This window comes from Chlorocebus sabaeus, chromosome 9 (assembly GCF_047675955.1).
Source record: "Chlorocebus sabaeus isolate Y175 chromosome 9, mChlSab1.0.hap1, whole genome shotgun sequence".
NCBI classification, from domain to species: Eukaryota; Metazoa; Chordata; class Mammalia; order Primates; family Cercopithecidae; genus Chlorocebus; species Chlorocebus sabaeus.
Window position 1 is genome coordinate 33,121,585 of NC_132912.1, and position 25,034 is coordinate 33,146,618.

The window sequence follows — 25,034 nt, forward strand, 5'->3', positions numbered from 1 at the left end:
AGGTCAGGAGATCAAGACCATCCTGGCTAACACAGTGAAACCCCATCTCTACTAAAAAATACAAAAAGCTAGCTGGGCTAGGTGGCGGGCGCCTGTAGTCCCAGCTACTCGGGAGGCTGAGGCAGGAGAATGGCGTAAACCCAGGAGGTGGAGCTTGCAGTGAGCTGAGATCTGGCCACTGCACTCCAGCCTGGGCAGCAGAGCGAGACTCTGTTTCAAAAAAAAAAAAAAAAAAAAAAGGCAGTGGATACTTTGGTGATGGTTGCTGATGGACTGGTTGAGGGCAACTCTGGAATATTTTGAAGGGGGCTCTATTTGGGTAGGTGAGGACTTGGATATGTATTCCCAATGTGTCATGAAATTTTATGAATTAAAAAAAATTTTCATGAATTTTGACTCAAGACACCAAAGGCTCTGGCATCTAGAACTATACAGTACTAGTTTTTCGTCAATTATTAATATAAAGGAAATCACTGCATCTAGATAAACTAGGTAGATTTAAATACAGCTCTAAGGCTTTATCTGGTTGGTGGAATCAGTGTTATTGATTCTCTGGATCATATTTTTAAAAAACCATCTATACCCTTATTAAGTATTGAATAGTTAAAGGAATTGATGTACATAAAACGGTACCCACATGTCCTGATGTCATCTCTGTTATGAAAGCTTCCCCCCACTCTAGTACTGCCATTAACGCTTTGCTGGCACTGAATATTTAATGTCTTGAATTATAGTTATTGGAATAGCTATCTTATTCTGACCTCTAGATTGTCCTTCTTTTACTCACCTTTATAATTCTGTAATATTTAGCCAGTGCTTCCTGCAAGGAAGGTCTTTACTAACTGAATGTGGAATCCAATTTAAGTGAATTGAGTGCAGGCCTGAGAGTCAGAGCTGGAGTTTTTGGTTGTAGTCCTGGCCCAGTCACTGGAAAGTTGTATTACCTGGCTAGTCATTTCTTTGAGCCTTGGTCTTCTCCTCTCCCCCTTATCTCTCCTGCTTCCTCCACTGTCATCATTTGCTATCCTGTCCTGGACTTTGTTACCCTCTGCCTTCTTTACGGTAACTGCACCGTACTATGCTATACATTCCCATGTGGCAGTGTGGCAGCATGTACTGTTTTGTTTTTTTTATTTTCTTTTGTGACGGAGTTTTGCTCTTGTTGCCCAGGCTGAAGTGCAATGGCGCCATGTCGCTCACTACAACCTCCACCTCCCGGGTTCAAGTGATTCTCCTGCCTCAGCCTCCCGAGTGGCTGGGATTACAGGCATGTGCCACCATGCCTGGCTAATTTTGTATTTTTAGTAGAGATGGAGTTTCTCCATGTTGGTTAGGCTGGTCTTAAACTCCCGACCTCAGGTGATCTGCCCACCTCGGCCTCCCAAAGTGGTGGGATTACAGGCGTGAGCCACTGTGCCTGGCCATACTGTTTCCAGACACATTATTTTATTTAATGTTCATAACTTGACTGGGTGCTGTAGCTCACACCTGTAATCCCAGCACTATGGCAGGCTGAAGCAGAAGAATCGCTTGAGGACAGGAGTTCAAGACCAGCCTGGGCCACATAGTGAGCCCTTATCTCTACAAACAATTTAATAATTAGCTGGGCATAGTGGTATTTGTCTGTAGTCTTAGCTGCTCTCCAGGCTGAGGAAGGATTGCTTGAGTCTGGGAGTCTGAGGCAGCAGTGAGCTAAGATTGTGCCACTGCCCTTCAGCCCGGACAACAGAGTAAGACTGTATCTCAAAAAAAAAAAAAAAAAAAAAAAAAAAAAAAGAAAAAAAGAAAAAAAGAAAGAAAGACTGACTCATAATCTATGAGATCTATGAGATGGATATGGATATAATAAGCTCTACTTCTCTACTTTTCAGCTAATAAGACAGGCTGGAGGAAGAGTGAGAGTTGTGTCTAAGGCACTAGTAAATGGCCGAATATGGATCTGAATCTAGATCTGTATGATGTCCTATGTACTCTGGTTATTACTGAAAAATGACTTTCGATTAGAATTATTTTGAGAAAGCCCCACTCTAATTTATTATACTCAAGCTAGTATACCCCTCTGAACTAGTATAGCATGTAAACTAGTATACACTCTCTGCCACGCAGTGGCTTGCGCTGTAATCTCAGCACTTTGGGAGGCTGAGGTGGGCGGATCTACCAGCCTGGCCAGCACGGTGAGAACTTGTCTCTACTGAAAATACAAAAATTAGCTGCGCGTGGTGGAGGGCACCTATAATCCCAGTTACTTGGTAGGCGGAGACAGGAGAACCGTTTGAACCCAGAAGGCGGAGGTTGCAGTGAGCCAAGATCACTGCCACAATCTTAGCTCACTGCTGCCTCAGACTCCCAGTCTGGGCAACAGAGCGAGACTTGGTCTCAAAATAAATAAATAAAATAAAAATACATAAATAAATTAAAACAAAACAAAATAAAATAAACTAGTACACATTCTAAACTAGTAGTATACTCCTCCAATGCATAAAAACAGAAACAACACCTATAATTATCAGTAATTGTTGTTGTGGATCCAAGTATCTATGTAAGAAGCAAAAAGCCCACAGCAACAGTTGTCATCGTTGTCAGAAACTTAATTAGTGGGTAGAAATGTCTAGTGCTGCAGCCAAACAGCAGTAGGAGGAGCCTTTCCCATGACTGAGTGGAAGGAGGGAAACCTAGACTATTTCTGGGTCTGCCTTGAGCTTTCTCTGCCGCCTTGGGCAAGTGACTTTGGCCCTTGGTCAATGTCCTGGAGTAAGATGGGGCTAGCACCACTGCACTGATTTGCTGGGACAGGTGGTGGAAAGTGGTGGTCCAGGGCTGGGAGAGGAGAGGAAGGGCAATGTTTCCTAGGAGAAACTGCACTATGCTGGGGCAGCTGTGGTGCTGCAAAGCGCAGGGAGTGTGGCAAGCGGACGAACCTCGTGTCTTGTTTCCTTGTTTTAAGATTGGAGGTGGAGTGGGATGGATGGTCAATCGCCAGCTCTTCCAGCTCTAAGTGCTCAAGTTCTGCGCCAACCCAGGGCAGCTTGATTGCTTTCACGTCCCTTGGAAATAACTGGCAAAAAAGAATTTCACATAATCTGGAACGGGCTTGGGACAGGGACCACTCTTTGCTGACATTTGTCGTTCTTTAAACACAATGACATACGTTTATTAAGGAATCATAGTCCATAACTAAGACAAAATGAGCTTCAGTTACGTTCCCTAACTCGGATCACGTTCCTTCAGAACTTCTCAAGCCCGCATGTCGGAGTCGGAGCCTTCCTCGGGGTTCAGGCGTCTGCGTTAAGCGCGGGCACACCGTGGGGATTCCCGCGTGAGATTTCTCCGCGGCGTCAGAATAGGCTGTTCACGGATTCGCGTTAGGATTGCTTATGCTGCAGAACTTGAAAGAAATAAATGTATCAGAATTGCGATGTTTAAGGTCTAATCTATTTAAGTGGGTGGGTCCGCGGAGGGTCAACCGGAAACTTCAAGGTAAACAGTGACCTCTGTAAAACGCCTGGTCGCTCACAGCTTCCCCACTGCCTCCCTAGAGCAGACTATTAATTCTTGCGTTTCAGGCAGAATTGCCGCTGCCCGACCCTGCAGCCGAGCTAGGGAGCGGGCAGGGCAGAAACCCAGCGGAGCAAGCCGCAGGCTCGAGTCCCCGAGGGCAGAGAGGCTCGGGCTGGAGCCTCCGGGGCGATGAGGAGGGGACTCGCCGCGCTGAGCAAAAACTGCCTTCCCCGGGAGCGCCTGCACCCGAAACCCTCCAGTCCAAGGAAGGGGATTAAAAGTGACAAAGGAAAGGGAAGGGGGGGGCTCCGTGGAGACCTCTGGAGGCGTGGAAGGGGCGTCCCCGAGGAGGGGCGAGCGCAGCCCTGCAGGGTGCTGGGCGGGCGGGGTGAAGGGGGCTGGGGGGCGCCTGGCCCACGGTTGGTGGGGGCAGATGGCCGCCTGCCCGGGTTGGCGGTAGGACCAGGGGTCCCGAGCCTCCGGAGGGAGGGAGGGAGGGACGGAGGGAGGCCGGCCCGGGAGGGCGGTGGCGGGGGCGCGGGCTGCGGTCTTGCGCTCCGCCCCGCGCGGGTAGCCGGCCGCGCCTCCCCCTGCCGCATGTGCGCGGTGTTGTGTGCCCGGCCCTGCTCCTCCCCCTCCCCTCCCCTCGCGCCGTCCCCTCCCCCAGCGGCCCCGAGCGAGCGCCAGCGCCACACAGCCCCGGGCCGCAGCCGGCGAGCGCGCCGAGACGCCGAACAGGTGGCCGGAGGCTGCGGGCGCCGCGGCGGGGAGAGGCGAGGCGAGCCCCGGGCGAGGCGAGGGTGGCCGGGCCGGACCGGGCATGCGAGCTGAGCGGCCCCCCGGCGTCGCCGCCGCCTGCCCTCGCCCCTAGCCGCCCGCGCGTCCGAGTCCCCCGCGGCTCCTCCGCGCCCAGCGTCCCTGGTCCCGGCCCCGGCCCCGGCTGCTCCGGCTGCGCTCGGCGAGGGGCGCGGGCCCGCCCGCCGGCGGCGGCGGCATGAAAGTGACCGTGTGCTTCGGACGGACCCGGGTGGTCGTGCCGTGCGGGGACGGCCACATGAAAGTTTTCAGCCTCATCCAGCAGGCGGTGACCCGCTACCGGAAGGCCATCGCCAAGGTGAGGGGCCGGGGGCGCGGGCGGGGAGGGGGCGGCGGCGGGGACGGCGCCGGGATCAATATGGCGCTTCCTGGAAGGGGGAGGAGAGGCGCAGGGAGGCGGGGAAAGGGAAAGTGCGGCCGGGCCGGCCTCGCGGGCGCCCCCCGCCCCGGGCTGCGGGCGCCAAAGTTCTCAGCGCTGACCGGGGCGCAGCCTCGGGGGCACCCAGCCGGGTCCCGCGGCCCCCGCCCTCCCCTTCCCCATCCCCCCCTCCCCGGGAACTCCGGCCTCAGGAGCGCGGGGCGAGCCGGGCAGCGGCGCACAGGCTGGCCCTGGGCGCTTCCCCGGAGTCTGTAGAGCCAGCCAAGCCCCGAGCCGGCGCGCAGGGGCGCGGGCCGGGAAATCCAGCCCTAGGCCTCTCCCGGCTCCCAGGCCCCGCGGGCACAGGCCGGGGACTGGGAACTTTTTTGGTGTGAGGAGAGTTTCGTGACTGCCCTCCCGACGGAGGCGGGCTGCGAGCCTTCTGTCTCCTCTCCCTTCCTCGGGCGGGGGCGGGACCGCGGCGGGGGGTCTTTTCCTCCACGTCCCTCGCGGGCAGGGGCGGGCCGGGGCGCGCGTCCGGGGGCTGCAGGGTTTGGGGAGTAGCCGGCTTGGGATCGGGGAGGCGTTCCCGGGAGGGCCACCGCTGGCACTCAGCACTCGCTTGCGGGCATTTACTGAGCTGATCCCCCTTGCTGGGCTCTGGAAAGCACAACCTTGAAATGGTCGCGGAAAGAAAAGTTTTCCTGCGAGGACCTCAGCTCCTACCTATCCTGGGCTGCTTCCATGAGGCTGGGCTGCGGAGCCGGGCCTGACTTCAGAGTTGAGTGGATTTCCCTTTTTCTTGCTGTAGTGATAACATTGTCTCTACTTCACAGCATTCCTCTACTATGTGTCAGAAGTGAAAAAGCATTTTGTTAAATTGTTTTACCGACTGTGTCTGTGTTTGACAACAGCCCACGCTGAAGTTTCTCCCAAGCACCCGGGGATATTTCCTTTGTAGTAGAGTCCTCTTTGGTGGGGAGTGCATTCACTTCGGTGCAGTATTTCCCATTTGTTCCCGACAGTGGCCTGGCCCCTGTGGGCTTGGGGGCTGCAGATGACGTTGGAAAGTGGCTTGGTCAGCCCTATTTAGCGTACACAGGGTACTCCGGTGGCCTCTTCAGTTCTCTCAGAAATTAAAAATAAAAAGCTTTTTAGACTGCTGTTTTGCTTTTAGTATACACTGGAAAAAAATAGCATAAATTTGGGCTTTTAAAGATAATTTTTGGGGACGTTTAGGAACCCGGCACAAGGATGGAAGACATTGGCTTTAATAGCTCTGTTATGTTCCTTACAGTTGGTTGAACTCTTTTATTGAAAATCAAATAAAATTAGTGGGAATTGGGCACCTGTTTATCTTGCAAAGCTGACAAAGGGAAAGAAAACCATCTCAATGGGCATTTACCTTTTTTAAGTGTTGTTTATGTGTGACAGTTTATGCTTTAAGTGTTCCGAAAGAGTACTCAAATTGTTCAGGCACTCTGGAAACCAACAAAATACTTTGTGCAAGGAAAGAGAAATAAAGTAATATGCACTCTGCAGTATGTCTAGGCTCCTGAATAGGGAGAGAGTGATCGACATTTTCTTTCACTTTATTAATTTTATGTGATTAAAATTGTTTTACCTACTGTGTCCCATGTTTCATCGTGCACAAAACAGACATAGGTTGAACTGCCTATTTGACAGTAGTTCAAATGTTGTTTGAGGCGTTCATTCCACAGAAATTTTGAAGCTTTGACTGTGTCCACAGCACTGTTCTGGGTGCTGGACATCTAGGGGACCCACTGGCTGTGAGAGGCTGAGCAAGAGGCTGCGCAGTCCTTCAGGTGAAGGGGCTGGTGGTGACATGGGGAGAAGAGGGGCCTCTGGGATGCTGGGTGGCTAAAGCGCAGGGCCTTGGTCACAGACTTGGTCCTTGTTATTAACAATTAGCAGCGGTTGTTTCACAGGGCATAGAAAAGGGAGTGCAGTTTTCTTACGGGTGTCTGGAAAGGTGTCACAAAGAGAAAAGGGGGCCTGTGAGCTGAAGGAAGGGAGGGTGATAGTGACATGGGAGTTGGAGATGAGAGGGAGGGTCAGAGATGGGTCAGGGGTTCCAACACTTACATGCTCTTTAAGTACAACTTAGAGTTCAGTAGGTGAATTTTAACGGGGGCTTTGCAGTATACCACGTTCAATCATTGGATCCCAAGACTGTTGACCCTCATGTTGCCAGAGCTTGAGTGTCTTCTAGGTCTCCTTTTTCTCGTTTTTATTCTGAAATTGCTAGACAATGATTGAGATTAATTTTCAGTCTTTCTTACTACTTTTCCCATTCTATATTAAGTGATGAGGAAGTGATATGTATTTAACACTGTTTTAACTTTTATTCTCTGTTCCTTACCGGTATTGCCTAATAGAACAAGAGAAATTCTGTATGAAGAATTGGGTGGCTGGATAGTTGTGGAGTGGTGTTTAGGTTGCTAGGTGACATGTGGTGTGATGAACTCCCATCTGGTGGGGAAAAATGTGGGCAGATCATGTTTATGGCTTTGTATAATAACCAACCAAGCCAAAAATAGGAAAAGAGAAAGATCCCAACTCTCAAATCACCAAGACTTTCTCTGCAGTAAACATTTTCTGGTGTGGTGGGGCTAATTTTCTGGCATTGCATCTGGGCTGTTTTCTCTTCAGGTTACACAAATCAATTTTTCTGGATAGTGAAATGTCATGATTTAATACTAGACATGTCCTCAGTGAGTAGATATTTGAAGGCTTACACTTAGTCATGTGTGACATTTCTTTTTTCCTTTCATGAAAGATGTTTTTGTGATTGTGATCACTGATGAGTGGGAATAGCTCTTCATCCTCATCCACCCATCTGCATTAGGAGCCTTGCTGAGGACAGTGCGGTGCTAGACATTGGGAACCAACGTTACATGGACCATTCTCATGGGGGTGTAGGATGGGAGGATGGACTGTGTCTGCATCTGTTCTTCTGTGCTTGCGACCTGATACCCGTGATTACGGTGCTGAGCTGCAGCGCTAAGTGTGGGGTTGGTTGAAGGGCTGCTGTGTATAAAAAGTCATGCTGTATGAAAAAAATATAAGATTGAATTCGTGCACTTTTCAAAAAAAAGTATAATCTAGGAGACAGGAAGAATATATAGCAGTGTAAATAACAGTAGGTGGTAGCATTATTGGCACCAGTGTGATACAGTCAGTAATCGCTTCTGAATTTTGGAGGTGGGTGCTATCATTATGGGGTGTGCGTGGGAGTCTCATTTAGTCACTAGGATTTGAACTGGGCTTGGTTGGTGGGAAGGCTGACCTTGATATAGGCAGTGCTTGCTAACTGGGTAAGGCACCTGCCTGCAGGGGTAGATGGGCTCTGGATCTGTAGGTCTGCAGTTGGGGTCTAGGTGTGTGAATCTGCAGAATGTCTGCTACGATTCTGAGCAGTGAAAGGGAGGGCATTCCAGGAAGGCAGCATGGACAAAGGCAATTCAGGCATTCAGCCCAGGGGGTCAGGATCAAACTGAGGAGGACTGAATGCCAGGGCAAGACCCTGGGACTTCGTGCAGTAGGAAGGACTGTGACGTTTAGCTAAGAGTCAGGGTGACAAGTAGTTCTAGGAGGATGACCTGAGCAACTGAGGTTTGTATGGATAATTTCTTAGCATTTCAGTCTAAATAAATGTTGCTGAGTGACCAAAAGGGGAAGGAGAGAGTGAAGGACAAAAGTGAGGGCGAGGAGGTGCTGGAACCCCTTTGCCGTCTGCTTCCACCTCCCTTATAGCCCTCCTCTCAGCCTGCAGGGGAGCTTTGGATCGGGTTTGGTGACCTAGGTTTACAAGTCATTTAACCTTGGGTACACCAACCCTATAGAGCCCCATTATCTCAAGTGGAATATTCCCTGGCAGGGTTAATGTAAGTATTGAACAGGATGATGAGAGGGAAACTCTGAAGTCCTGAGCTCGGCCCATACTAGCTGCTCCGTAAAGATGAATGGAATCACCAATATGTTTTATCCACCAAGCAGTTTTACACCCTGGGAACTTTCCCAAGTGTCCTACTATTGCTGCTTGGATTTTTCCCCTTTACTGAAAAAGGCAGCATGTAATTTCACTGAAGGATGGGTAAGAATGTTAGATTGAATGATGTGCAGCACCACAATCAGGAGAACAAAATTGTGTGTTGCATGTGTGTTTGGGCTGAGGAAGTAAAAGCTGCGGGTGTTGGCTTGATTACAGGTTGATTATTGGGGCCTCTGGCTTCTGTCCCCAAGCACATCACTTTAGTGATTTAATGGCAACCTGTTGTTATTACAGGTTGAGCATCCCTTATCCAAAATACTTGGGACCACAGAAGTGTTTTGGATTTTTCTGGACTTTGGGATATTTTTGTATATCTAATGAGATAGGTTGAAGATGGAACCCAAGTCTAATGTATTGTTAGAATTTATGTATGTTTCCTATGTACCTTTATACACATAGCCTGAAGGTAATTTTATGCAGTCTTTTTGTGCTTGAAGTCTGTGTTAAGTACTTATATGTGGAATTTTCCAGTTGTGGCGTCATGTGGGTGCTCAAAAAGTTTCAGATTTTGGAGTATTTGGATTTTGGATTTTTCAATTAGGGATGCTTGACCTGTGTTTTTTAAAAAGTTGAGTCCATAGACAGAAACTTTTGAAAATGTGCTTTTTTAGTGGCGGGAGACTATTGATTAGTAACATAATGACAGTCATGGTTTTTATGAAAAATCTTGTGGTTGGTATGGAATTTTTCTGTGAAAATGTGTATGACTGCATGTTATTCATTTACAAGCGTATTGAAACTTTTAGGAAAATAGTTGTACTGTTGCAGAGATTGAAAGAAAATAGAGGCGAGCATAAAAATAGTGAAATGAAAGCAGCTTTATTATTATTTTTAACATTTTCTGCCTTCTCAAAGAGGAAAAAGAAACCAAACATTTTTGAAAGGCTGATCTTTCTAGAATTCAAGTCACATTGTCCTCTGGTGCTGAAGCGCCTTTGTCCCGCATTCTCCAAGTCCTGCCTTCTGAGCACAGCCTGTCCCTGTAGGGACCCCTTTTGCCTCCCAGCCACTCCCTCTGCAGCCGCTCCACCCCCGAGACTCACAGACACTTCGCTGCCTCTGTTCTGGCATTTTCTGTTTCTTCTGCCTGGAACGTTTGCTCCCTCCTTGCACTCATTCGTGAGTCTCAGCCCATACCAGCCGTCTCTGGGAGGCTGGCTGTCCGTCCCAAGCTGCTAGAGGATCTTTCTCCCTGCCTGCTGCCTCTCCTGGGGACGTCCTGGGTGTAGCTTCTACACCGACTCAGATGCTTGGGCTGTGCTGTGTGGTTTTCAAGTGTATCCGTGTGCCCCTCCTCCCTCCGGGTGAAATGCTTGAAGCGGGTCGCTGAGCTTCAGTCTTAGTGAATAGCCCATGTCTGTCACATTGCAGTCAGAATGTTGAGTAAATACAAAGTTGAGAATCAACGTGTTAAACTGGTCTCACACAAAAAATACACTTCCGCTGAGAGGACTATCATCAGCACTTGGGGATTTAAAGGACTTTAAGGTTTGGTGTGTTTAACATACTGCACAAACAGCTTGTAATGGAAACTAAGATTTAGTGAGGTTTGGAGTACCTAGAAGTTATTCTTTTGTATCAGCTGTCTTGAGGGAGTTCAGTTTGTTTTTCAGATCAAGCAGAGGACCCTCCTGGGGTTCGCGTTGGGCGAGGTTCAAGGCAGGTGGCCAGGGCTGTGTGAGAATCTGGCCCTGGAACACACCTATGCTTGGTCTGGCGCCTCTGATTCCGTCAGTTGAGATGCTTGGCTGAGTGCCAGGACTAAGTAGGAATGTTTAGGATCTGAGATTCTCAGAGAGAATCTGGCGGATGTGAAGCGCTTCTTGGCTTATGGTAGACATGGATGAATTGGTTGTGGAGGGAGTATTTAAAGTCTCACTTGGATGCAAACCCACAGACTGATCCTCCATCTGTCCTGGGAGGTTCTACCTCCCCACAGAGTTGGGTGCAAGTTGGTGATGTTGAGCTCTCTGTAGATGATTAGAACCCTCTGTACTTTTTTCAATAGAAATAAACATGTAAGATTGGGCCAGAAGGTGCTTTCTATAGGTAATTTTCCATCCGGGGAGATGGCATGCTAAGCCCACACAGCATGCTTTCATCCTGCTTGGCCACTCGCTCAGCATTCCTGGCTGGGACCAAGGTCAATGGCAGTAGAGCTGGACATCAGTAAATGCGTACAGTTTTACCTGTTTTGGGTACCTTTTCTGTACAAAAACAAATCTTTATCAAAATAAGTGCTGAGTTCAGTGGATAAAGTAGAAAGGTGACTGATTTTGTCTTTTAGTCATGATTTAAAAGTTCCTTCCTTCCTTCTTTCCTTCTCCCCTCCCCTCCCCTCCCCTCCCCTCTCCTCCCCTCTCCTCCCCTCCCCTACCTTCTCCTTCTGGGTCTTACTTTGTCACCCATGCTGGAGTGAAGTGCGTGATCTCTGCTCACTGCAGCCTCTACCTCCCAGGCTCAAATGATCCTCCTGCTTTAGCCCCCCAAGTAGCTGGGACTACAGTTGTGTGCCACCATGCCTGGCTGATTTTTGTAGTTTTTGTAGAGATAGCATTTCTCCATGTTGGCTAGGCTGATATCAAACACCTAAGCTTAAGCTATCCACCTGCCTTGGTCCCCTAGAGTGCCGGGATTACAGGCATGAGCCACCATGCCTGGCCTAAATTTTAGCAAATAAGTAAAAATAACTTTGTTTTAACTTATTTAGTAAACAAGTAAAAATTTTAGTAAATAAATTAAAATAACTTTCCTGTGTAGGTCTGTGCCTTCTTGCAGCTGGCCTGCTATCTTTTCCATGGTTTTTGCCATTTAAATGTTACTTTTGTGTATTCCTTTTCTTCTCCATCAACTCGTATTGGTCCCTGCAAATAAGATTTCAAGCTCCACATCCAAGTGACTTTAAATATCAAGTATTTATTTATTTTTCACTTAAACAGAGTGTATTTTGTGTGTACTCTCTGTACTCTCTTCTGTATCTATTTTATGTATACTCTTAATATATATATACACACACAAACACACAAGAGAAATGAAAATGTGTGTCTATACAAAAACTGCACATCAGTTAGCAGCAAGCCCACATATTGTATAATTCTGTTCCTATAAAATGACCAGAGTGGGTAGCTCTGTAGAGACAGCAGAGTGGTGTCTCACTAGGACTGGGAATTTGGGGTAATGAAGACTGTGAATGGGTATGAGGTTTCTTTTTGGGATGATGAAAATATTCTAAGATCATGGTGATGATTGCACAATTCTATTCAAGTGTATACTTTCAATGGATGGATTTTTTGGTTATGTGATTATATGTCAATAAAGATGTTAGAAAAATAGGCTCTATAAGCCACTATGAACAATGCTCCATTTTTAGGTATTTTATAGTTCTGAGCATTTCATAAAATGACATATATATGTGTATCAGAGATGCTCAAAACACTTCAAATGAAAACTGGCTGTTTTTAGTTTTCCATACAGATACTGCTTTCTCAGACCTGTGCAGTGTGTCCTGTTTATTGTCTGGTAAGCCCCTGGCTGCTGAGCCTTCAGGTCCCTTGGTCTCTCTATGCTAACCCTTACCCCTCTAAGGGCTTCACCAATTGTTCTTCAGCCAGGGACTCCTTTCTGCCCAGCTCGCCAGCACCTTTGTGCATTGGAGGTTGAGAATTCCCCAAGTATGCACGTAATGGATCAGCCTTTCCAGCATTTGGCTTTGGCTCCCAGAAGTTTTGAGCTTTGGCAAATCTTACAAGCTCTGTGAGCCTCTGTTTCCCCATGTTCTCATATTCAGAGGTGCGGGGCTGGACTCCCACTGCCAGTTCCCTGAGCTGTGCAGGCACTCCTGCTCTGCATGGTTAGTGTTGGTGCTCATAGCACCATAAGTGATGTGCAGTAGCTTTTCAGAGGGTTATACAGGGTCCAGGACCTCTTACTCCTCCCACCCATGCTGTGAATTGAGTATTTTGCCTATCCCCCCACGCCCCCAACTTTGAAATGACGGGGCTTGCTCTCCAGGTCAAATGGATGCTTTTGAGAGTTAAGGTAAATTTTGCCTAGGGATGGCTGGGTGAGAAGGCTTATGCCTGTAATCCCAGTGCTTTGGGAAGCTGAGGTGGGAGGATTGCTTGAGGCCAGGAGTTCAAGACCCAGCCTGTGCTACATAGTGAGACCACGTCTCTTTTTTAAAAAATTAGCCAGGCATAGGCCAGGTGTGGTGGCTCACGCCTGTAAACCCAGCACTTTGGGAGGCTGAGGTGGGCGGATCACAAGGTCAGGAGTTTGAGACCAGCCTGGGCAAAGTGGTGAAATCCCATCTCTCCTAAGAGTACAAAAAATAGCTGGGCATGGCGGTGCACGTCTATAATCACAGCTACTCGGGAGGCTGAGGCAAGAGAATCACTTGAACCTGTGAGGCAGAGGTTGTAGTGAGCCGAGATCACGACACTGCACTCCAGCCTGGGCGATGGGGAGATTTGTGTCAAAAAAAAACAAAACAAAAAAAATTGCCAGGTATGGTTGTGTGCATCTTTAGTCCCAGTTGCTCAGGAGGCTGATGTGGGAGGATTGCTTGAGCTCAGGAGTTTAAGATTGCAGTGAACTATGGTGGTGTCACTGCACTCCAGCTTGGGTGACACAGTGAGACTCTGTCTCTAACAGAAAAAAAAAAAATTTTTGTCTAGGGTGTCTTTCAGAATTTCTTATTGTCTCAAGATAAGTATCTTTTAATGTAAATCACATCATGCTCAGAAGTGACTAAGACAATTCCCCTTGTGAATTATAGAGGTATGATATTTCATGATACGAACTGTACAATATACATATTTGTGCACATACGTGTGTATTTCTGGGGTTGATGTTTTATGGTGGCATAAATTTAAGTCATTTTAGAGATGACAGTCAACATTTTCCCAATCTTGGTGTTTTTAACTATTCAGACACTGTAAGATTTAAGTTTTTGGAACTCAGATGTATATTTTTCTAGTGTCTGGCTTTTCCCTTCTTTTTTTTGAGATGGAGTCTCACTCTGTTGCCCAGGTTGGAGTGCAGTGGCACAGTCTCGGCTCAGTGCAACCTTTGCCTCCTTGATTCAAGCGATTCTCATGTCTCAGCCTCCTGAGTAGCTGGGTTTACAGGCACCTGCCAACACACCTGGCTGATTTTTTGTATTTTTAGTAGAGTTGGGGTTTCACCATGTTGGCCAGGCTGGTCTGAAACTCCTAACCTCATGATCCGCCTGCCTCGACCTCGAAAAGTGCTGGGATTACAGGTGTGAGCTATCGCGCCCGGCCTTTCCCTTTTTGATTAGAAAACTAATCTATATTATGGTGTTTATATGTTTGAAAAAGCCTCTTTGAGATAGACTGCACTAAAAATCAGTGTTTCCTTCTTCAGCACGTAAGAAAACAACTTGATATATGTCTCAAAAACCTAAAATTGCTAACCAATCAAAATATGCGTATTAATATTAAAAACACACAAATAAAGGAGTGTTGTTTTTGTGTAGGTGGTATATATGAGACTAGGTTTTTTTGTTCAATTTCTTTTACGTAGACAATACAATTTGGAAAAAAGTTTTTCTGTCTGTGTTTTAATTTTCTTCTCCAAGTCCAATGTTAAGTCCAAAATTAAAAAATAAACTCTTTAGAAGTCTGAGGGACAAAGGAAAAAAGAAAACAACTTTTCAGGGAATATATCACACAAATGCATTTAAAATGTGTCATTTATAATGCTGAAACCCGGTGTGCAAAGCCGTATGTGAATAATGGTTAGCCAGATTCCTGCCCAGCAGAGTTATACTCTAAACTTGAATTTATTTTATTACAGACCAGTACCTGCAGAAGGAGGAGTACACACAACATATAACTAATCACTAAATTCATTAATGTTGAACACAGGATTTGGTACCTTTACCATTTTGTTAGAGATCTGGAAAAAAAATCTAGACAAATCAGGTTGATCTTGGCCGGGTGCAGTGGCCCGTGCCTGTACTCCCAGCACTTTGGGAGGCCAAGGCGGGCAGATCACTTGAGACCAGGAGTTCAAGACCAGCGTGTCCAACATGGCGAAACCCCGTCTCTACTAAAAATACAAAAACATTTAGCTGAGTGTGATGGCAGGCGCCTGTAATGCCAGCAACTTGGCAGTCTGAGTAGTGAGAATCGCTTGAACCCGGGAGGCAGAGGTTGCAGTGAGCTGAGATTGTGCCACTGCACTCCAGCCTCGGCGATCGAGCAAGACTCCATCTCAAAAAAACAAAAACAGATCAAGTAGATCTCTAAGTGCATCATTTGGATTGATAACTATTTTTTACTGCATCTGGAAGGTGGTGGCATTTTAGCAGTTGTACTGTTGAGGAATATGAAATAAGTATATTTTAAATTATGAAGACACATCCTATCAGGAATATTTTTTCCAGGGAAACTTGCAATACTAATAAACTCCTGAACTTTATTATTATTTTTTGTTTTTATTTTTTGTTTTTCTGAGATGGAGTCTCACTCTGTCACCCAGGCTGGAGTACAGTGACGTGATCTTGGCTGACTGCAAGCTCTGCCTCCTGGGTTCAAGCAATTCTACAACATCAGCCTCCCAAGTAGCTGGGCTTACAGGTTTCTGCCACCCCGCCTGGCTAAATTTTTGTATTTTTAGTAGAGATGGGGTTTCACCATGTTCGCCAGGCTGGTCTTGATGGAGTCTTGAACTCCTGACCTAACGTGATCTGCCCGCCTCGGCCTCCCAAAGTGCTGGGATGACAGGCGTGAGCCACTGTGCCTGGCCGACTCCTGAACTTTCCATGGTGGGGTCAGTTTTATCTTCTACATTTTATGACTCACACAGGTGTTTGCAAAAACACCATTAGCTGAAAGTGGAAAGTTTGGTGGTGAGTATTTTGCTTCTAGGAGGCAAAAACATCAGAGCGACACACCATGGATCAGGATTCTGAAAAGGAATCTCTCCCAGACGTTTATGGAGAGTTAAGAGCAGTACCTTTGTCAGCACGGGATTCCTGCCTTCTATTTTTTTTTTTTTTTTGAGACCGAGTCTCACTCTGTTGCCCAGGCTGGAGAGCAGTGGGGTGATCTCGGCTCACTGCAGCCTCCACCTCCTGGGTTCAACTGATTCTCTCATTTCAGCCTCCCAAATAGCTGGGATTACAGGCATGCACCACCGCACCCAGCTAATTTCTTTTCTTTTCTTTTTTTTTGCATTTTTAGTAGAGATGGGGTTTTACCTTGTTGGCCAGACTGGTCTCAAACTCCTGACCTCAAGTGATCCACCCGCCTCAGCTTCCCAAAGTACTGGGATTGCAGGCCTGAGTCACCGTGCTTGGTCAGGAGTCCTGCCTTTTGATACCACCTGCCTTACGGGGTTGTTGTCTGGGTTCAAAGAGAGAACGTGAAAAGGTATTGTAGGGAGGCCAGGTGGACTACTTGTTAGCTGTACTGTCCCTTTGTTTTTACCAGGAGTGTTTGCCAGTGATTAAGGCTCACTAGAATAAGTTTTTCTAAATTGTTTTATGTCGTCCTCATTAGAACTTCACTACATGTGGGAAATCATGTGGCAAAACTATCTCCCTTTAAAAAAAAGTCACCAACAAAACCTCCTTCTGCAATTTAAGAAATAAAATCCCAGTGACATTGATTTGGATGCTCCAAATATGTCCATAATGGAAGAGCTTTTCCAGGTTTTGGTTTGGGCCCCCCAGACCAAAACTTTGACACATAATACAAGCTCTGTAAGTCTGTTTTCCTGTCTGTAATTTGGGATTGTCATCTTTGTAGGGTGTCATGGAGATTAAGTGATTCACTGTAGACAATGCCCCGTCATGTAATAGATTCTGTCAGTATTAGATCTTTTTCTTTCTCTTCTAGTTTCAAACATAGATTAGGCAAAATTTTAATGGCTATTTCACAAAATCAGCTTGATTCTTATTTATGATAACAAGTGTTGTTTTTCCAGGTTATCTGTTAAAGGGCTTTTTTTATTTTTCTAAAAGTGCTTTAGAAATTCCAGTGTTAGTATGTATGCATCATTTAGCTAACAATGAAGATCTAAAGATCACCTAGCAGTTTAAGGTGATTCTTTTACAGGCCAAGGAGAATTGTGTTTGTCTAGCTGTCTTAGCGGTGTAGGACTTTCTACTTGTTACTTCCTAAAATAATTGCAGCTGCAACACTGCTACTTCAAAGGAAATTACATAAAGTTTATTTGCTGTATTTATGTTAAAAGCCATCACTTACACATTTTTCATTAAAAATACTTTTAAAATTTGGAAAGGATAAAAGTATAAAATGTAAATACTGTTTGTATTAATAAAATACAGAGATGTTTTAAAGGCCTTTAGTGTTTATTAACTAGTAGTAGTTCTGAGAATACCCTGGAGCTCAAAGAGATAATCTGTGTTATAAAATAAGTAGGAAAGTTGACATTTTTGTGACTTCTCTAATCCTTATTATATAGGCCTCTATAATTCATGTGTCCATAACACTTTTTAAGATGTGATTTTGGGTATCTGAAGATGGTGATTTCGGGCAGCTAAATCAGCAATAAAGGAACACAGAACATCTTTTGCTTAGGTTGGTAGTTGTAAGGGTTGACAGATTGATGCAACTTTTAATACTTTAGTTCAGCTGAAGGTACCCACTGCCAATCACCTGAAGACTTCACCCAGGAGTTGACCTATTTATCATACTAAATAGGGAGTGGCGTCTTGAAGGCTCATTCACATTCTGGGCTTGGCAGGCAGTGCGATGAAGTCAGACTTGCAGTTATCAACACCCTGGCTTTGTATTCAAGAGGACTACCTCCTCTCATCCATCTTTTTCATACCACAGTATTGAAAGTTGTTTTCCTCTTTGAAGACCTTAAACATCTCATTAATTAAAGTAATGCTTCTTTCCTCTCCCCATATGTATTTAAGGAAGTCGCTAAGCAGTGATTGAAGTAATAAAGCTTATCTAGTGGCATAGCACTCTTATTTTGACTCTGATCCCTTCCTGTATTTATTTGTAAACGTTTTTTCACGTGAGTGCGTTTGAAATTCCAAGTTTTACTTTCCTACAGGACGTGAAAAAGACCCAGCAGCATGGGAGATGGGAACGTATTTATGTGCGTTTGTCTCTTGCCTTCACACTTTCCCTTTGTTTTTGTGCTTTGCTAATGAAAGTGATGAATGGTGCTTTCAAAAACTTTCCAGAATACTCGAGTGTTTTATAACAAAATTGCAGAGAAATAATTGGGAGAATTTTCGACAGATCTTAGTGTGTTTTAGTAGGGGGGAATTTTAGTCCGAGGCAGAAGAGTTTTGGCCCTGCATTGTTTCTTTACCCATAAGAAGTGAAGCTGCTTTCTTTATAGATTCTGGGGGATGGTATTTTCCGCTCAGTCTCTGCTTTTGGTGTTAGAAAGCTTTCTAGGTCAGGACTCAAGATCGAAAGCTCTTGCATAAGAGGTGCTTTTATCAGGGGCATTATTTATCTGCCTATTAGTTGGGGAAGTTGTTGGGAAGGTTCCATTTTAACAACAGTGAAACCTGTCACTTTTTTTCAGTCCTAACTTACTGTGAAGGAGTTTCAGACAGCAAGGAGGAGATTCAGGAGACAGTGGTGTCAGAAAATGGTAGTATTACCATTATTATTATTTTTTTTTTGAGGTGGAATCTCGCTCTGTCACCCAGGATGGAGTGCAGTGGCACAGTCTTGGCTCACTGCAACCTCCGTCTTCCAGGTTCAAGCAATTCTCCTGCCTCAGCCTCCTGAGTAGCTGGGATTACAGGTGCCCACCACCACGCCTGGCTAATTTTTTGTATTTTTAGTAGAGATGGGGTTTCACCATGTTGGCCAGGCTAGTCTTGAACTCCTGACCTCAGGTGATTTGCCTGCCTTGGCCTCCCAAAGTGCTGGGATTTTCAGGCGTGAGCCACCGTGTCTGGCCAGTATTACCATTATTATCAAGAGTAACGGTAAGCACTCATAGCACATGTTGTATCAGGTCCTATGTGCTGGGCTCAGTGCTTTATGTGTGTATGTTAATCTCATGGAGTTGGATATTGGTGTAATCCAGAGTTTACAGATGAGTAAGCTTGGGCTAGAGAGGATAAGAAACTTTTTTTTTTTGGGGGGGAGGTTGCACAACTGAGGGTCTTGCTCTGTCACCCAGACTGGAGTGCAGTGGCATGAGCATGGCTCACTGCAGCCTCAACCTCCTGGGCTCGAGCATTCTTCCTGCCTCAGCTTCCCGAGTAGCTGGGACTACAGGTGTGTACCACCTATGCCTAGTTAATTTATTTTTGTTTGTAGGGATGGAGTCTCACTGTATTGCCCAGGCTGGTCTTGAACTTCTGGGCTCAAGTGATATTCCTGCCTCAGCTTCACAAGTAGCTGCGACTACAGGCATGTGCCACCACACTTGACTAACTTATTTCTTTTTTCTGTAGAGATGAGGTTTTACCTTTCTGCACAAGCTGATCTTGAACTCCTGGGCTCAAGTGACCCTTCCACTTTGGCTGCCCAAAGTGCTGGGATCGCAAGTGTCAGCTACCACACCCAGCCGGCTTGGCCGCCTTTGGCAGACTCTTAACTTCAGAGCCTGCACAGTGAATCGCTATACCATGACAAACTGATGTGCATTTTAGGATGCTGCAATTCTATAAGAAAGAGTAAGTGATCCTGCGGGAGAAGAACAGAATTTTTTCCTGACTTGGGTATGCTTGAATGGCTTATGGGTTCAGGGAAGAAGTACACCTTTGGGATCACCTTCAGGCTGGTGAGGGTAAAAAAGGCTCATGGTCTATGGGCCAGTGGCATTGGCATCTCTTGGGAACTTGCTGGAAATGTATAATCTTGGGGCCCATTCTACACACCTCTGTATAGGAATCTGTATTGAGGCCGGGCATGGTGGCTCCCGCTTGTAATTCCAGCACTTTGGGAGGCTGAGGCGGGTGGATCACCTGAGGTCAGGAGTTCGAGATCAGTCTGGCCAACATGGTGAAACCCCATCTCTACTAAAAATACAAAAATTAGCCGGGTGTGGTGGCGGGCGCCTGTAATCCCAGCTACTTGGGAGGCTGAGGCAGGAGAATCGCTTGATCCTGGGAGGTGGAGGTTGCAGTGAGCTGAGATCACGCCACTGCACTTCAGCCTGAGTGACATCCCCAGTTGGCGCTAGAGCAGCTGCTCTTAACCTTGGCAACAAAACTGTTAGAACGCTGATACCTGAGCTCCATATAAACCAAGGGGGTGAGGTCTCTGGGTCAGGGTTGGAGATTGGTGTTTCTGTAAAGCTCTTCAGGTGGTTGTCTGTGCAGCAAGGGTGGAGGACTCCTGACCCAGGCCAACCTCCAGACCCTTTGGAGTTGTTGCCTTATGTGATTTGCAGCCCTGCTCGCCTTTGGACTGTACATGGAAATTTCCAAAACACAAATTGAGAGGATCAGCCAGCATGCCCAAGGGTTGGTCACTGGTGTGACAGTGGATCAGCCTCTGTGTGTGTGTGTGTGTGTGTGTGTGTGTGTGTGTTTGTAGATGGAGTCTCATTCTGTTCCCCAGTCTGTAGCGCATTGGTGCCATCTTGGCTCACTGCAACCTCTGCCTCCTGGGTTCTAGTGATTCTCCTGCCTCAATTTCCCGAGTAGCTGGGATTACAGGCACCCACCAGCACGTCTGGCTAATTTTTTTTTTTTTTAGTAGAGATGGGGTTTCACCGTGTTGGTCAGGGTGGTCTTGAACTCCTGACCTCAGGTGATCCACCTGCCTCAGCCTCCCAAAGTGCTGGAATTACAGTTGTGAGCCACTGTGCCCAGTGTTTTTTTTTTTCTTTCTTCTTCTCCTCCTCCTTTCTTCTCATTTCTTCTTCTCCCTTCTCCTTCTCCTACTCCTCCTTCTTCATGGGACAGGGTTTTGTGCTTGCTGTGTTCTCCAGGTTGGAGTACAGTGGTGCCATCAGTAGCTCACTGCAGCCTCAAACTGCTGGGCTTAAGTGATCCTCCTGCCTCAGCCTCCTGAGTAGCTAGGACTACAGGTACATGCTACCATGCCCAGCTCATTAAGCATTTTTTTTTCTTTTTGTAGAGATGGGCTCTTGCTATGTTGCCCAGTCTGTTCTTGAACTTTTGGTCTCAAGTAATCCTCTTGCCTCAGCCTCCCATAGCGCTGGGGTTACAGGGGTGAGCTACTATACCCAGTCTGTATAATTTCTTTGTGTCTTTGTTTTCTTTTTTGAGACTGAGTCTTGAGCTGTTGCCCAGGCTGCATATGTTTTCATTTTTGACTTTTGAAGTCATTCAATTCTCCTCCCTGTTAATTTTGTTGAGTTTTATTTGTAGAAACAGCAGACAACACACGTGCAACATCATCCTTAGGTTTTAGTTGCTGACTCTAAATGATGTCTAGTCCAATAGCCACTTCTACTAAACAGAAATGGGTTAAGGAAGGGCAGTGAGAGACAACACAGGGGAGTTGTAATGAGATGGAGAAGGAAAGGCCAGCTTGAGTAAAACATATGAGTTATCCTATGAGCCAGGTTATGTCCTCTGGGTGTTTGTATATAAAGAAACAGGTCAACTCCGGTTTTGGTTTTGGGTAAAGCAGAGATGAGGGCTTCTGAGTAGCGGACAGAATACTTCTCTTGCAAGAGTTGTTTTTCAAGCTTGTTTGTGGATATGCATCCATTTTTGTTGCGTGGAACAGCAGTATTAGAGAAGACTGTTGGCACACTTTCACACAGTAGGTAGGGGATTCCTTTTCTACATGTTTATACTTTACTTTGGCCAGGTGCGGTGGCTCACGCCTGTAATCCCAGCACACTGGGAGACTGAGTTGGGAGGATTGCTTGAGGCCAGGAGTTGAGACCAGCCTGGGCAACATAATGAGACCCTGTTTTTTACAAAGAATAAACATAAATTAGCCAGGCAGGATGGCATGCACCTGTAGTCTTAGCTACTTGGGAGGCTGAGGTGGGAGACTTGCTTGAGCCCAAGAGTTCAAGGATGCAGTCAGTTATGGTTGTGCCCCTGCACTCCAGCCTGGGTGACAGAGGAAGACCTTGTCAACCACTTACTCAGCTCCTTGAACAGTCCCACTGAACAAGTCCCCTGATGATACCAGATTGCCGGTGGCCTGGGTGTTGTTGGCAAATATAAGCTCCTGGCTGTGCTGCCTCATGAACCTAACCATGGGTCTGACAATTTGTATGTCCATGGAATTATTTTATTTTATTTATTTTATTTTTTTGAGATGGAATCTCGCCCTGCTAGCCAGGCTGGAGTGCAGTGGCACGATCTCAGCTCATGGCAACCTCCATCTCCTGGGTTCAAGCGATTCTCCTGCCTTAGCCTCCCGAGTAGCTGGGATTACAGGCATGCATCACCACACCTGGCTAATTTTTGTATTTTTAGTAGAGACGGGGTTTTGCCATTTTGGCCAGGCTGGCCTTGAACTCCTAATCTCAGATGATCCACTTGCCTCGGCCTCCCAACGTGCTGGGATTACAAGCGTGAAACACTGCATCTGGCCAGGAAATAATTTCTTCAAGGGTACTTTCAGGACAGCTCTTTGAAATACTATTTTAAAATATTTTCTTCAAATCTACTGCAACTATGGGAACTGACTAGTACTGAATTTTATAGACCTGATAGAAATTACTCTAAATAATGTGTCTGATATTAATGTCCATGTAAGAATTTTAAAAATAATATTCAACAGTTTCAAATAGCACTTAACCCCAAGTTGATAGTAAAACTGTTTTTTGAACACTAGTTTATATTTAGGTGTTGCTGCATAACCAACCCAAAACTTAATGGCTTAAATAACGATTTAATTATATCTCATGATTTTGTGGGCCATGAATTTGGGCAGGGCTCAGCTGGGTTATTCTTCTGCACCACTTGGGGTTACTTGCATGTGTTTACTTGGCAGATGGTGACCTGGCCTGGAAAGTCGTAGATGGCTCCATTCATATGTCTGGTGTTTGGTGGGGGTAACTAACTAGAATGTTGGGCTCAGCTGGGACTTTTTTGTTTTGTTTTGTTTTGTTTTCAGGTTTATAGTTTATTGTACAAATTGAATTATCACATGATGAGTTGACATTAGCTTTTCCGTGGAACTTGGGTTAGCGTGGGAATTTAACAGATGAGGCGCAGTTTAGAACCCATGTATACTACTTTCACAGCTGGAGTTTTTAAAGACCTTAACTTGAAGTGTAATATCATGAAAGCCATGTTTCTGTATGTCAATTCATCCAACCTGTGTGAGTATGAGAGTTGACTTATTTATTTTTTGAGACAGGGTCTTGCTTTGTTGCTCAGGCTGGAGTACAGTGGTGCAGTCAGCTCACTACAGCTTCAAAATGCTGGGCTCAAGTGATTTCTCCCACCTCTCAGCCTCCCGAGTAGCAGGGACTACAGATGTGTGCCACCATGCCTGGCTAATTTTTAAATTTATGTAGAGACAGGGTCATACTATGTTGCCCAGGCTGGTCACGAATTCCTGGGCTTAAGTGAGGCTCCTCCCTTGGCCTCTCAAAGTGCTGGGATTATAGGCATGAACTACCATGCTCAGCCTGAAATACTTTTTACTACCAGTGAACTGGAATTGGGCATCACCTTCCGGACCTGCCATGATTTTAATCTTGCCAAAGCCATAGTCAGTCCCACAGCCAGTGTCCTCCAGGGTATGCAACCCTCAGCTGGGACTTGTTGACTGGAGCACCTGCATGTGGTGTCTCCAGCATAGAGGCCTCTGGATGGTTGGACTTCTTGTACTGTGGCTCGGGGCTCCTAGACAGTGTCCCAAGAGTCAGGAAGAAGCAGCTGTCACTCTTTCAAGTTATAGACCTGGAAGACAGCACAACTTTATTGTCCCTGTATTCTATTTGCCAAATTAGTCAATAAGCCTGCCTAGATTCAGGGCAGGGCGCGCAGACTCCACTTGTCAGTGTGAGGAGTGTCCAAGGCCTTGTGGTCATCTTTATTCTGCCGTAGATATGTGTGTGTGCATATGCTTGTGTATCACATATAACATCAAACATTTTTTTTTAGTTGTTATGTGTCATATTTCAAAGTCATCTTTTTCTTGATCTGGGCAAGGGCAATAAAATGTATGTCCTGAACTTTTGAAGCTGACACACTTAAGAAGTAGTTTGTGTTCATAGTTCTTGGGCCCAAAGATCTAACATTTTTCCTAGGCTATGTGGTAGAAAGAGATAATGATAATAACATCTTAGGTTTATGTGACGTCTTCTAAGAGGTTCAAAGTGGTGGTTCCACTCATTTCTTTATGGGAATATACTGTGAAGTCCATAAGCCATAGTACCCCCAAGTTCATACGCAGAGGTGGGAATGCAGTAATTTCATCATTCTACTAACGAACAGCATTCAGAGGGCAGTTTTTGTAGTGATCTGTTTACTGATAGAACTTCTGTGAATCAGCCGCCCCGCTGGTTATGGGAGCATCTCTTTGTACTTACGGGAAATTAAATGGAGTTTTCAAGTATAATTCAACCATATGTTGAGTTTGCTTACCTCTGCTCTTTAGAGCTTATCCTTTGAATAAGATGCAAGTCCACTGTAAATGTGGTATTACCTAAATTCATTCTGTCTAGCTTAAAATGAGGTACTTTACATCTAATTGATGGTATCAGGCTTTGGGACTAAACAGTTTTTCAGCCACCATTTGTTATGGATTATCTCCTGGTTCATGAATATTGCAGTCTTATGTGAAATGATCCAAATGATCCACCCTTCACGTTTCCCCAGAGTAAATTTTTTTCTATTTTTTTTGAGACAGTTTTGCTCTTGTTGCCCAGGCTGGAGTGCAATGGCATAATCTTGGCTCACTGCAACCTCCACCTCCCAGGTTCAAGTGATTCTCCTGCCTCAGTCTCCCAAGTAGCTGGGATTACAGGCGTATGCCACCAAGCCCAGCTAATTTTGCATTTTTAGTAGAGACGGAGTTTCTCCTTGTTGGTCAGGCTAGTCTCAAACTCCTGACCTCAGGTGATCTGACTGCCTTGGTCTCCCAAAGTGCTGGGATTACAGGCGTGAGGCACCGTGCCCGGCCTCCCCAGAGTAAACTTTCTAAGGATGGCTTTTATATCCCTGACTAGTACAGAGAACTCCATGGGTTCTGTGTGGTTTTCCAAGTAGAATTCAAATGTATCAGTCTGAAAACTGACCCCAGACTGCCATTTTCCCTTTATCCACTGCCACGACCCCTTCCTTCCCTCTCCCTGATCATGGCACAACTGACTGCTGCCCTGGAGTCCTACCACCCTCCAGCTCCCTTGTGTTCGTGT

General features: G+C 46.1%; 1 protein-coding gene across 20 annotated transcripts in view; it reads left to right on the top strand.

The window, feature by feature from the left end:
• The first annotated feature begins 4,149 nt into the window (after nucleotides 1-4,149).
• The window catches only part of PARD3 (par-3 family cell polarity regulator), a 714,326-nt gene continuing 693,441 nt past the window's right edge, over nucleotides 4,150-25,034 (top strand). For 17 of the 20 annotated variants that reach the window (XM_037986591.2, XM_037986601.2, XM_037986605.2 and 14 more), the window contains exon 1: nucleotides 4,150-4,612. In XM_037986591.2, coding sequence (XP_037842519.1) covers nucleotides 4,493-4,612 — 120 coding nt within the window. In that variant the 5' untranslated portion in view covers nucleotides 4,150-4,492. Of the gene's footprint in view, nucleotides 4,613-5,312; nucleotides 5,453-25,034 lie in introns of those variants that run through there. The other 3 variants (XM_008002785.3, XM_008002786.3, XM_037986597.2) reach the window with 2 other exon arrangements.